Source organism: Lygodium microphyllum, unplaced genomic scaffold (assembly GCF_053477565.2).
Source record: "Lygodium microphyllum isolate KBCC unplaced genomic scaffold, Lygodium_microphyllum_v1.1.10 scaffold_194, whole genome shotgun sequence".
Classification (NCBI taxonomy): domain Eukaryota; kingdom Viridiplantae; phylum Streptophyta; class Polypodiopsida; order Schizaeales; family Lygodiaceae; genus Lygodium; species Lygodium microphyllum.
Window position 1 is genome coordinate 148,158 of NW_028229677.1, and position 13,471 is coordinate 161,628.

Below are 13,471 nucleotides of genomic sequence, written 5' to 3' on the forward strand. Positions count from 1 at the left end.
GAAGCTCTGACCAACATCTCTGAGGATGTGGACAGGGTATCATCCCTTCCTATACACCTTTCCCCTTTATGGTCTATCCTTCCGAGGATGAGCCCTGCCCCGCTCCCTGACAACCAATCCACACAACTTAGCATAAGCCAAGATCTGCTAATGGCTGGAGGCCAAACGAACATCATCACAGGGGCCATCCCTCTACTACAACCACTACATGCCTCACCTCTTCTCTCCTTGTCATATGTGCTTGATAACCCACACTATAATCCCTTCCATGCGAATGGTTTTATCCTGTATCAAGGCCTAATCCTTGGTTTGCATTTCGCAGGTCCCCCTATGTGGAAGACATGGAGCACCCAGGGAAGTTGGCTTACAAAGACGCTCTCTGCCTCGAAGGGAACATCCAGCACAAGCTCCTTCACCAGTGTGCTACGTGCCTAGCCTCAAAAGGTATGCAAAGAAACGAGGTCCCAAGCGACACGGCCCCGAACATAGGCCAAAAAATCCCCAGGCCAGGGGAATAGAAGCTCAAGGGAGCACACAAGATGTGGCAACACCAGATGTGCGGGCCCCCAACAGACGCTCGGGCACCAGGTGCTCGAAAGCGGAGAGGGCATCTCGAGACAAGGAAGAATTCGATGCATTGTTCAAAAGCATTTTGGAAACGATTGCGGCCAGAGACTACACCATTCAGGTCTCGGCCGACATCTTCCCTGCCCAACTTCACAGGAGCCCCTCACCAACAGAGCCTCAGTCGCCTGGCCACCCGGACTCACCCCGCCTCGTGCAAATTGAGTAGCCCCTATGATATACATGCAACTTAACAAGCCATCTTGCCATAAATTTTTGTCTTTTGATGGTTAAAGGGGCAGGCTCCCCACTTGTACACACTTCCCTTACCTATTGCTAATATATGCCACGTCTTTAACAAGCACTGGAATAGGCATCGCAATCAGCATCATAGGATTTTGAAAAATTTATATCTTGACATGAGTGCATTTGTTCGTTGTACTTGACACATGCGACTTACATATACTCTCATGAAGTGATAAGTGGATGTAGGATGACACAGATCTTCGTGCAAACGTGTTCAATGCCCAAGTCACCGCAAGACCACCAACCTCACAAAGAACCGCGACAAAGCCACGCTGCCGAATGCAAAACTCTCATGAAGTGATAAGTGGATGTAGGATGACACAGATCTTTGTGCAAACGTGTTCAATGCCCAAGTCACCGCAAGACCACCAACCTCACAAAGAATCGCGACAAAGACACGCTGCCGAATGCAAAAAATCACCCTTGCGAGTGTCCACATCACACGAACCAAAGCATAATCATGGGCTACACTCTCTTCCTGGGTCAAGCTCTATAGTGAGCTCACGACGGTTGTTATCTCAATTGTACCAACATCGCATGTCGCAAAGAGGTTTGCAGTATCTCAAGTGTAGCTCCCCATCTCAATGACTGCTTCTCTAACAATGAGGCTAGGGCACAATCATCACTATAATATCCATTTCCTGAGCCTTCGAAGCTTGACATTTCCCAGCCCATTGAAAAATTGATAGCCTCAACATATTGCAATGGTTGTACTTAGGCAAGTCAAAAAAAAAAGCAAGAAAGAAAAAAGCATAAGAAAAAGAAACAAAAAAGAAAAAAAAAACGAAAAGATAAGAAGCACCCATGATCACAGCACAGCACCTAGGGGTCCTCAAATTAGGTGCGTCCAGTGACCTTGGTTGGCTGGCTCCGTCCCTAGTCCCCTAGCCCCCTAGCATCACCCACAATAGTTCAGGGCACATCAAGGGCAGGACATACCTAGGGAGCTTGTCTCGCCTATGGTTAGACCTGTCACCTTGACCCATTCACACGATTCCCTCTTGTACTCTGGCTTAATACCATTGCAATCAATTGTGGTAAGCACTACACAAATGGCCATAAAAAGTACAATGTCCTCATCACACAAGTCCAATAGCTACCAGCTACCTATCGATAGTGCAGTGTCCCTGTGTTCAATTATGTTACGTCATGCAGTCACAATGCAAAGGATGTCACATACATCTTCACGTGTACTTCTTCTTAACATGGACAACTTTGCTTCATCCACACATCGTTATGAGAACCCAGCCCGCGGTCTTCTAACTATGTAATATCTAAGTATGCATGAGCATTCACATAATATCTGCACCATAATACATACACAGTTTGGGTCCTCAAGTGCAGGACAATACTCTCAGCTTGCTTAGAGTTCGACCTGTCTCACATTTTGATAAGTTGGGGTTAGTTACTAATCAAATTTTACTATGCAGTTCAAGATATATTGTATATAGAAGGCAAGGAGAAAATAGTACATTAGCAACCTTGTTGATTTGTGGTCTTCCACGAGAAATATTCATTACCAAGTGGGGAGGAGATAATCATGAAAATTTGGGCATTGACTAAGTTTGAGCGTGCCATTTTTAAAGCAAAGAAGGAACTCCTTTGTGCATGTAAAGGCCCATTTTCCACCATTAAAAAAGCCAAGGAATGAATGAGACTCCTTATTTACATGTTGTTGTATCTAGCCTTTTTATTAGTCATTTCTAAATCAACTAACCCATGCATTTTTCTTAATGAATACAAGTCATTTTGCTTTGTCTCGATAAATGTAAATGTATTAAGTAAATTAATGCTTCATGTAAATGTAACAATAATGTGTGATATGTGAACATCCTTTGATGTGTTGTGTGTTTACATTGTGATAACATACGATGCATTTGGATATATTGATAAATTTAATTTAACTACATAAACATGTGGTATATACACATGCAATTGTGTGTATATAATAATATAGCTCATATTTGTACAATACATGTGTGGCACATCATACACAATATGTATATCTATTATTATTTAAAATGCATGCATACATTAAACATAAGTTAACATCCATGCATTTCAACAAACAAAACAAACAACCTTACTCAAAATTATTAGAATTAAGTACATCACATGAGACAACGTATGAATATACATTTGGGATACATTCCATTATGTTTTGGCTTTCCAACTTGTTATGTTGTAGCATACATGGTAAGACCTTATATCATAAGTGTTAGAATCCTATGGGGAACATCCTTGCCTTGTCGAAGTCAAATAATGAAGTCCATACCTTTTTGGTGATTGTGACATGCTATGCATGGATGGCAACCAACTATATATCATTGAACAAGTCGAGGATAAACCCCTCGGTAGCTATTTGTAAGGCCTCCATGGTTACAATAGTCCACTTGCATGGTAATGGATAGTCAACTACTCACACCCAGTACCTTCCTAGCTTGGTCAACCACATGTCTTGTAAAATTTTCCAAACCACCTTTTGAAAGGATGATTTTGAGGCAAGAATATCATAGCCACATTGAATACACCTTATCTCACATAGGAAAATAGTAATTGGTCTCCATCTCCTCTATTTTTGTGATGCTCTTTGTGCTCTAGGGGGAGTACCTTTTGATACCCTAGAGAGAAGGCTCCACCTTCTGCTCTAAGGGAGACCATGTGCATAGACTTTGTCAGAAAATGGAAAGTGACTTGCTTGATGTATGCCATGCAAGCTCTAGGAGTGTGGGATGGAGGAGAGACAAAAAATGGGGATGTGAGAATGGAAGAAATAATGAAAGAAATATGTAAAAATGTGAAGAAGAATGAACTTTTAATCCATTTAAATCCTAAATTGGGTAAATGAAATTCATACACATACTTCATCATGTTATTATAAATCCATAACCTATTGGAATGTGATAAAGCTCCACATATGCATCGACTCTAGATGTTAAACTTCAGACTAGGGCCTTACTCAGATTTTTTAAACAAAAAAAAAAGACTCTTGGCGACCTAATAGGTGCATGTGTGAAGTTTTGTCGTATTCCAATAAAGTTTGGCATTTTTGAAATCATCCTACTTAAAATTATGGATGGATCAATAATTGAGGAACTAGCATTGCAATTACTCATTCTTAGAGATTTCACACCACATAGATTCTACAAACACATCAAGAGTAAAGTGTGCAACAAGAAATGTCAACTTTTTGCACGTTTTTCTTATTGAAATTGACAAGAAAAGCAAAAATTATAATTAAGTAGCCTTAAAAGTGACAATGAATACATTGCCATGTCTTCAACGCTTCTTTGTATGTAACATAATCTAAGTACCAATAGAGATGGTGGGATAGGAATTGACTTTTGGTTGTCTATATTGTGATTGCTTTAATATAAGAGGAAGGATACTAGGCACATAAAGCTCCATTGAAATAGAATATGAAGCAAAATAAGATTTTGAATGAAACGAGAGAATAGCAAAACCTATGCAAAATTGAGGGAGGAATTGGGAAAAAGATACAATATCTACAATGGTAGGAAAGCATTTGGTTGTATATGATTCAAGAATTTTAAGAGAAATGACAAAGAGACTTCAAGATTGTGTAGCATTAACAAGAAACGTCTCTATTTCATGTCTTAAATTACACAAATAACTCTTATTCTTTGTGTCTCCATAAATGTGTGTCCCAAAAATACCTAAACATGCTTTATTTTAAAAATATTTAAGAATAAGATAAAAGACTTCAAAGTTGAAAAACCCCTTTTTTACCATAATGGTAGTTCTCTCTCTATTGGTTGAGAGGCTTTATCTCTCTAAGCTACAAGGCCCAAACTTGAGTCCAAATCTCCCCTAATGTGAAATTACAAAGAGAAGCTTGTGTATATCATGTATTTATTCAGTGAATTTATTAAAAAAGCTTCACTTTGGAGCCATAGTTCCTTGGGTAAGCTTGCTTGGATCCCTGTAGTTAGTCACATGCCAAACATACAACCACCAAACCCTTGGCGACATTTGTATCTTTAGCATCATACTTAATTACATTCCATCATCTTTACTAGATCCACTAGGCATTAAAGATATTACATTCATTGCACTTAGGACTAACCTAATATGACAAAAGGAACTTAGGAGACCCTACTCAAATAGAGGCCTAGAATTGATGAATGAGACCAAAACACATTGTGTTAAAAACGTTTTTTGCACACTACACTATTGATTGGAAAGTGGAGAGCTCGATGAGAAAAATTTGCACTTAGGGCACTTGAATAATGATTGAACACATTGTATAAGAAAATAAAAAGTATGTTTGTGTACACCCTCATTTGTCACAAAACTCTAGGAGAAGTAGACACACTACTAATCTTATAAGAGAACCCATTTGACACAGAGGTTGAAAGAAAAGATGAATAAAGAAAATAATGTGTGGCAATAAGTAGTAAAGCAGGCAAGAGAAACAAGGATCACATTGTGAATCACTAGTGAGAAAACAATGAAACCACACTGAAATGTACATAGTCACATGTGGATCCAACAGATCATTAAAAAAAATCAAGGGAAAAACAAGCCAAGGTTATAGAGATCCCAAGGACCCACTAGGAAGCAAGAGAATTGAGAATGGAGCCCCATAGCTTAAGTGAAACTCAAAAGAAGTTCGAGCCAATCAAACAAACATATTTGGGAAAAACATTCAAGAACACAAGAATCCCACACCCAAACATAGGAAAATAAAGACCTTAGGACTTTAAAGGACCTCATTAGACATATTGAGGACAATCAGGCCACATAATAATACATAACATATTCAAACTGTACTCTGATGGAACAAGTCAAATAATTCTCTAAGAATGAACATGATGATACAACGACTTCGAACTTGAATGCTCCACAAGTAGCATTAGGGGTTTGCAAGTTAGGTATGCCTAGTTGCCTTGATCAATTGTCTCTATCCCTAAACCCCTAGCCTCGCTTCCTATTCCTTCATGAAAAATCATGGCATATCAAGGGTAGGACATATCTAGGGAGTCATGGCTCATGGTTAGGCATGTCTCCCTAAGTCATCGGCACAACTTTGTTTATTTCTTTCCAAATCTCTCACTACCACTACAACAATATCAAAACTAGGGTAATCAAGAATTACCTAGTGTTGTAGTCTTGTTTAGCATTGTAGTCTCTACTAAGTGATGCCTCATAAAAGAACCTCATCGGTTGAACCCATGAACTCAAATCCCAACTACTCAAAATAGCTTAAGGTTCTCTTTACGATTCCCCCTCAACTTTCCTATTCCTAAGTAATAACACTACTTCCCATTCTTTACCCATCAATTGGTACCTTACATCATCATGTGGTAACAAGAAGAAACCATAATCTTATCTTCTAACTATGTAACATCCTATGTAAACACGTGCACTCACATAGTAATTAGACCATAATCTTGTACGCATTCATACCTACCATATAATAATAAGGAAGAAAAAAAGAACCAAAAGTAACCAAATAAATGCTATTGTAATCATTAACAATTGGGCAAGCCCAAGCCGCTTCTAATGCTTGGGTTTGGGATGTGCTTAGCAATTATAAAGTAGCACCCATTTCTTCAACTTTGTGTGCTTTCAAAGGAGTGGCTGTTGGTGCTATAAAGTGGTGGCATGATGTCCTCTCCAATGAGCTCCTTTGAACTAGAAGCCCAATACAACAAACGGTGATCAAATCATAGTATATTTGTCCTTAGTTTGTTTAAACTAGTGCATACATAGTGTAGGCAACCACCTAGAAAGAAGGGTGGGGGGTAGCCCTAAGATGGGGGTAATCGGGTGAGAAGGGTTTCCTCAAGTGGAGGGGCTCCTCGAGTCCTTTGAAAAGTAGCTGCTTGCATGCTTATCTACCTATAATTGGAAAGGTGTAGTGCTCATAGTAGGTAGTCCAAGGGGGGTGCCGAGCTTATCTTCTAAGGGGTGGTTGTAGTCACTTAAAGGGGGGATCCCTAGTATGGTGTGATGTGTCCTATACAACGGGCATGCATCTCATTGCTCCAAGTAAGGTCTCAAGGTCACTAGCTCAATTTTGTACGCGCTGATAGACTACCAACATGTCAAATTTTGAACTTTTCTAGAAAAGGATGTGGATGCTCTGTGACCATTGTTCATCAAAGAAGCACCCAAAAACTAATTACTTAAGTTAGGAGTATTGTGTTATACACAAAAACATAAAAGAATTCATTGATATTCCTCCAATGGTTCAAAAAAATCATATGAATGGCTCAAAAATTTCATTATGTCTCCATTTATAATGTTTATAAAAGGATTACTACAATGGCTTAGAGAAACACTTTAAAGGACCTAATTATTCCCAAGTCTTGGGGCCAAACTCCATTTTTCAACTTTCAATTACCAAATTGTAAATAAATTTCTGTGAAAGCTCCAAAACGAGGTTTATAAGAGCTTTAAAGAGAGAAAGTAGTATTTAAATTGGGCTCCGAAGGGATAGATCATAAGAAAAATTTATGGCCTTAATTGGCTTTAGACTGTTGAATGATTCTAAGAATAATGTGGGATTAGTTTGCACATTACAATAGCACTCGGTTGCACATTTTGGGCATGCCAATACAATCTCTCTACTAACAACTAATCACATTAGTATGGTTATATAAGCATACATTTAGGGCTTGTTAAGATCTCCTAATCTAAGGAAGCTAGCATCTAAATGGATGCACATAGAGAGAGAGAGAGAGAGAGAGAGAGAGAGAGAGAGAGAGAGAGAGAGAGAGAGAGAGAGAGAGAGAGAGAGAGAGAGAGAGAGAGAGAGAGAGAGAGAGAGAGAGAGAGAGAGAGAGAGAGAGAGAGAGAGAGAGAGAGAGAGGAGGGGGGGATGTAGCAAACCAATGGATTTGAGAGAGGGGGTGAGGCATGGATTCTTGAGATTTGAGTGTATTTGTTATCTTCCACTTTGTCTTAATTGGTGTAGTTTACTGTTAGCATAGGTCAAGAATCCATATTGTCCAATAAATGCATGATATCCAAGTGATCAAATGGTGAAGACGTTGGAATTTCATTTTGGGGTAACTCTACTTCAATTGTTGGTTTATTTGAGGATAATGTAGTATCCACCTCATTTACTGATCTAGATAAAGACGTCATACTACACTCTCTTTCTCTAATAAGGGGCCAAGTCGTTGGCAAAACACATGGCCGACTTTTCTTTGAATGTTGTCGTGAGGTGCTTGCATCATCCAATGTATCTATTCTAATGCTAGCTTGAGGTTGAAATTGTGTACCTACACACACAAGAAGCTAGGAGAATTAAGTATATAGCCAAACATGGGTGTTTAGGTAATGTCATTATATTTGTAGGGTAGAACTTAGCATAATATGCCTAACCTAGTTATGAAAACCATAGGTGCAAAGTACAATAAAAAACAATTACAAGTTACAGAACATATTAAGTTAATTCTTAGGGAACTTGTTACTTAGATGCAATTTGGTTTACACTAATTAAACTACATGATGTGCACATTGAGATTCATAATTGAGGTTAAGATACAAAATCAACAACTTACCTAGTGTGGGAGGTCGTGATTGAGGTGTAGCAATTTCAAATCCAAAAGGTAGGCTTTGGGTGTCAATGTTGTCCTTGCATATTTTTGTTGGCACTTGTGGAAGTGGATCATCAATGGTGTAGCTAAATTCGACATGATGATAGATAGGCTCTTCTTTAACTTGGGGAAGATTGGGGATAGGGTCTAAGTGTATATTAAGTTGATTAAATAATGCTTGATGTGAGCTCCCAGGATTATCAACATGAAGAGAAGGATCAGAGCAGGAAGAAAATGGAGGCAAGTTGGGAAAGCTTGGTTGATTAAGAGATGATGATGATGGTGATGATGATAACAAGGAAGAGCTTGTAGGGGAGCCAGATGACATAATGGTGAATGTGTTTCCCACTTTAGCTATGAAGGGAAAGGAGTAAGGAAACCCAAAAGGCCATGCTTGGTTATCAAACTCTTGAGATCGACATGTGTGATGTCCTTTATAAGTGACAGAGAACATAGAGGGATCTTCATCACATCTTTGCACTTGCTTGATGGCTTGGCAACCCAAATCATTTTTATGGGTGCATCTATAGTAGTTCCTACCAAACATTTAGAAGAAGATATCAATAATATAATTCAATATTGTAAATTTGAATTCATAATTGACTTATAAAATTAGAAAATAGAGAATCTAATTCCATTACTCCAATGTGAAAGATAAGAAGGTCTACCTGGGATATTGTGTTCCTAAAATGTCCTTTTGACCATACTTCCGCCATGCATGTCCATCGTCTGGGGGGAGGTCTACACCTTGTTGTAGATTGTTACTTGGAAGTTTTAATGTAATTTTGGGTAAGAGTTTCCTATTCAAATTGGAGTAGTATATTGATTAGAATCAATTATATATAAGTCAAGCTATATATTATAGGTCATGTCAATGGAGATAAAAGAAAGGAAGATATGAGTTTTTCAAATGATGAATGACTAGTTTTTCAATCGTTACATCAATGTACAATTTCAAAGTAGTCTGAAGCCAAAAGATAACCATGTACTTCAAATAGAAAAATCAAAGTTCCAAATTTCAAAGTGATGTGAATCCAAAAGATTACTATGTACTTCAAATAGATAAAATCAAAGTTCCAAATGTCAAATTATTCACTCATCATATGAAAACGATTCTTTAAATTAAATTAATCCCATCAAGTTCACACTATGTAAATTTGAGGAAATGAGAAGGAAGACTCAAGATTACAATTTTGCTAGCTAATGAACCTATATAGACTTTCATTGATCATTTATTCTTATGGAGAACCCAAAATCTAGAGATCGTAGGTGGACAATGGAATTTAAGCAACATTGACAAGATATGTTTGAGAGAGAGAGAGAGAGAGAGAGAGAGAGAGAGAGAGAGAGAGAGAGAGAGAGAGAACAAAGGCTCGTTCCTAAATTTATGATGGAGGGGACCAAATGTGATATGTATGCAACTAATACCATGTGTGAGCAGTGCTCAAGAAAACAAACTTATTAGTTGGAGGGTGAGCAAATTAAACAATTGATGCTTATCTAGAAATCCAAACTACTTGCTAGGATTTAGAACTAAAATGTTTAAATAAAGACCCTAAAATTGCATGGAAGACAAATCAATTGTAATCAAGATGTTTCATTTTCAACAAGGAAATTTACACTACAAACTGGGACAAGTGAGCCTAAGAGCCAAGGCATGCCCAAATTTATTGGTCACACCAAGTCTGCCAAGTGACCAGTTTAGCATGTGTGTTCATGATGTTGACTACGTGTAGGATCGTGACGGCCAATTGTTAGTGTGTTTAGTGGTACTAAGCCCAACCAATGGAGTGCCTCTAAGAATGGAGGTACTCCATCTACTATAGAGAGTCTACAACATTGTAGCAACTATCTATTTGTTATTGTCACATAGTTAAGGCTTCGTAATCCATATCTAACGATGGACTGTCACCTCTCTCTCTTCACTAACCTTATGGTCTTGCCTTACGTGTGTCCACAAGATGTTAACTTGACAATGTAGAATGCTCAAGTGAATCGACTTGAGCAAGGTGTGACTCTAAGAGAAATGTGACAAACTACCAAGGTACATTCTAGACTTAGGATCGATGAGTCTATACATACACACACATGTATGTATGTGTATGTTTGAGAGAGAGAGAGAGAGAGAAGTTTTTGTGGGGTAATAACAATCCAAAGTGACCTTTAACGTATTTCCCACAATTCAAGAGAAAGAGAGAGAAAGGGGGGGGGGGGGGGGGGGGGGGGGTGGGGGTTGGCGGCGGGGATAAATTAACAGGTACCTTTTCCTTTGAGTCTCACGTGGAGTCGTGGCAGCAGACGCAGGGGCTTCGCTTGTTGCGGCTGCAGCATGAGGAGCTGGGGCCGTATGGTCGGTAGTGCTAACTGTAGTAGCCGGCTGAACATCGAGAAGATCGAGGGCCGCCAATTTGGCAGTCGGAGACCCTTCCGACATCTGGCCGTCACTGATGGACGTTGGGCTGTTTATGTTGCTGCCGTGAGGAGGGCTTACATTAATCAGCTGACTAGCAGCACTCGATTGCTTACTAGCTGCAGCGGCTGCCTGATTAACACTATGTAATTTGTCGGCCTGCGCCGCACTGCTACTTATAATAGTGCTCTTCTTGCTGCTTGTATAATTCATCATCGCATCGGCCCTTTGCGCAGATTCATCATACTGATTCCCTAATTCCAACGCCCTCTTCTGCGATAGAGTCGTACTGATTATCGTCCTCCTAGCTGCATCATGAGCCGATGCGCCAGAGAGAGCAGCTACCCCAGCTACTGGATCAGCTGACGAGATAAATGTTAACGGGCGATCGATAGCATATCCAGCCCTAGCTGTGGAAGTACTCGATGACACTAGAAGCTTCAGCGCTTCTGTGAAGTGAGAAATGACCTCTAACGAGGCCGTAGTCAAGCTGGCCCTAATGGCACCTGATTCCATAATACGCAGTTCCTCATGAGTCGATTCATGAAGCTGCTTTTCTACCTCTTTGGCGAACCTGATGCCCTGCCCCAGCTGATCTCTCAGTCTTCGATTGGTGGACTCACGGTTAAGATGATCATCAGGAGTTGGGGCCTGCTCATCGGCGGCCAGATTGGTCTCTAATGTGATGGGAGCTCCTCTGTGCCGCTGATCAGGATTCATTGATTGCGGGGGATTCGATGGGGGTAGACTATGACGGCTTGCAGTGGCCTATTCAAATGTGGCGCGAGTAGGCAAGCAGAGCGAAGCTGGCACAATGGAGACAGAGGCAGACAGGCATACAGAGACAGAGAGAGAGAGAGAGAGAGAGAGAGAGAGAGGATCTACTGGGGCTGCGTATCTAGTCTAGGATTATACAGCTTAAAATTAAGCAGGTTACCAGTATATGCAGATGAGAGAGAGAGAGAGAGAGAGAGAGAGAGAGAATCTGTGTGGCGTCGCTTTGAATGATGGGATCTCCTCTGATTGGTTTTGGAGGGAAGAAGAGGCGAGAGCCAAGGTTTGACTGAGCCGTCTCCGCGAGAGCGCTCAGACCCTGTCTCGTGGCGGCAGTCAAAAGAGAAAACTTGGTCGTTGCGACCTTCTCTTGGCCCACTCAGGAGTCAGAACCTTCCAAACACTTTTTGCTATCTTTTTAAATTTCAAGGCCAACGAACGCAAATCCCCGAACCCTCTTTTGAACCTTCTCTTTCCAAAGGTCCAACTCCAGGGTCTTTGCCACATGCTTTAAGGCTGCCCCCTCCTTAGTCACTAGGTCGTCAAGGGAGCCACGTCATTATGCTAAGATGCTACACACCCATGTCATTAAACTAAGATGCCATTTACCTACAACCCTTGAAAGTCCCAAGAAGATTACAAGGATGGGCCCTTCCATGACATGCCATCTTACCCTCAAGGGAAGGTGGAAATTGGACTTCCAGGTCTTAGGCTTTCCTACAAGAAGGAAGGTAAGAAAACTTCAAACTTCTATAGAATTGTATTTTCCACAAATCCACTTCCCACATTCAAAGGTAAAAGAAGTAGGAAAAGATCAAACGAAGGGTCTTTTTCGTACCTTTCTTCAACTAATCTTACTACTATATTATTTTAGCTTTAGGTTCGGAAAGCCCAAAAACCTTTAGAGGGCTTCCCGAACCTACCCCCTTTTCCAAACCTCCCTTTTTCAATCAAAACCCCCTCCCCTCTCTTTTTCTCACTTGCAATATCTCATTTTCTCTTCCCCTTGCCTTTTTTCATTAAAGCCTCCCCCCCCCCCCCCCCCCCCCCCCCCTCATTTTTTAAATTAAAACCCCCTCTCCTCTCTCTCACTTATAATCTCTCTCTTTCTTTTTCCCATCCCCTTTTTAATTAAATTCTTCTCCCCTCCCCCCTCTCTCTCATGTGTAGAGCCTAGGTTTTTTTTTTCTCTCTCTCTCAGTTAGATTAAAATTTTTAATTTAAACTTTTCTTAAATTAAGTATTTTATTTTTTTTAAATTTAAAATTTTTCGAACATAGTTTTTCACACACTTTGAGAAGGAGATAGAATAAAAGAGAGAGAAGAAGAAGAAGACGAAGACGAAGAGAGAAGGGGGAGAAAGAGGAAAGAGAAGTCTTTTTTTTATTAAACATTTTTCTTCTCCCCCTCCCCCTCTCTCTCATGTGTAGAGAGAGAGAGAGAGAGAGAGAGAGAGAGAGCAAAAAAAAAGAAGAGGAGAGGGAGGGAGGGAGGGAGAGAGGGGGAACAGAGAGAAAGAGAATTATAGAGAGAGAAAATATAAAGTTTAAGAGAGAGAGAGAGAGGAAAAGAAAAAATGAAAAGAGAGGAGAGAGGGGAGACAGAGACAGAGAAAAGAAAATGAGAGAGAGAAAATAAGAAGAAGAAAAGAGAGAATTTGAACATAGAGAGAATTATAGAGAGATGAAAGATAAAATTTAAAAGCAAGAGAAGAAATAAAATAAAGAGAAGCAAAGAGGAAAAAAGAGGAGAGAGAAGGAAAGGAAAGCAGAGAGAGAGAGAGAGAGAGAAGAAGAAGAAGAAGAAAGAGGAAAAGAAGAAGAGAGATGGGAAAAAAGAGAAAAGA

General features: G+C 40.0%; 1 protein-coding gene across 1 annotated transcript; it reads right to left on the minus strand.

Moving 5' to 3' along the window:
• Nucleotides 1-7,707: 7,707 nt before the first annotated feature.
• Nucleotides 7,708-11,818, minus strand: LOC148008307 (uncharacterized). Its single transcript, XM_087674323.1, has 4 exons — nt 10,703-11,818; nt 9,110-9,241; nt 8,406-8,977; nt 7,708-8,123 (listed from the first exon to the last, which is right to left on the minus strand). The coding sequence occupies exons 1-4, from the start codon at nt 11,569-11,571 to the stop codon at nt 7,831-7,833; spliced, it is 1,866 nt and encodes a 621-aa protein (XP_087530449.1). The 5' UTR covers nt 11,572-11,818; the 3' UTR covers nt 7,708-7,830.
• Between the last annotated feature and the right edge of the window lie 1,653 nt (nt 11,819-13,471).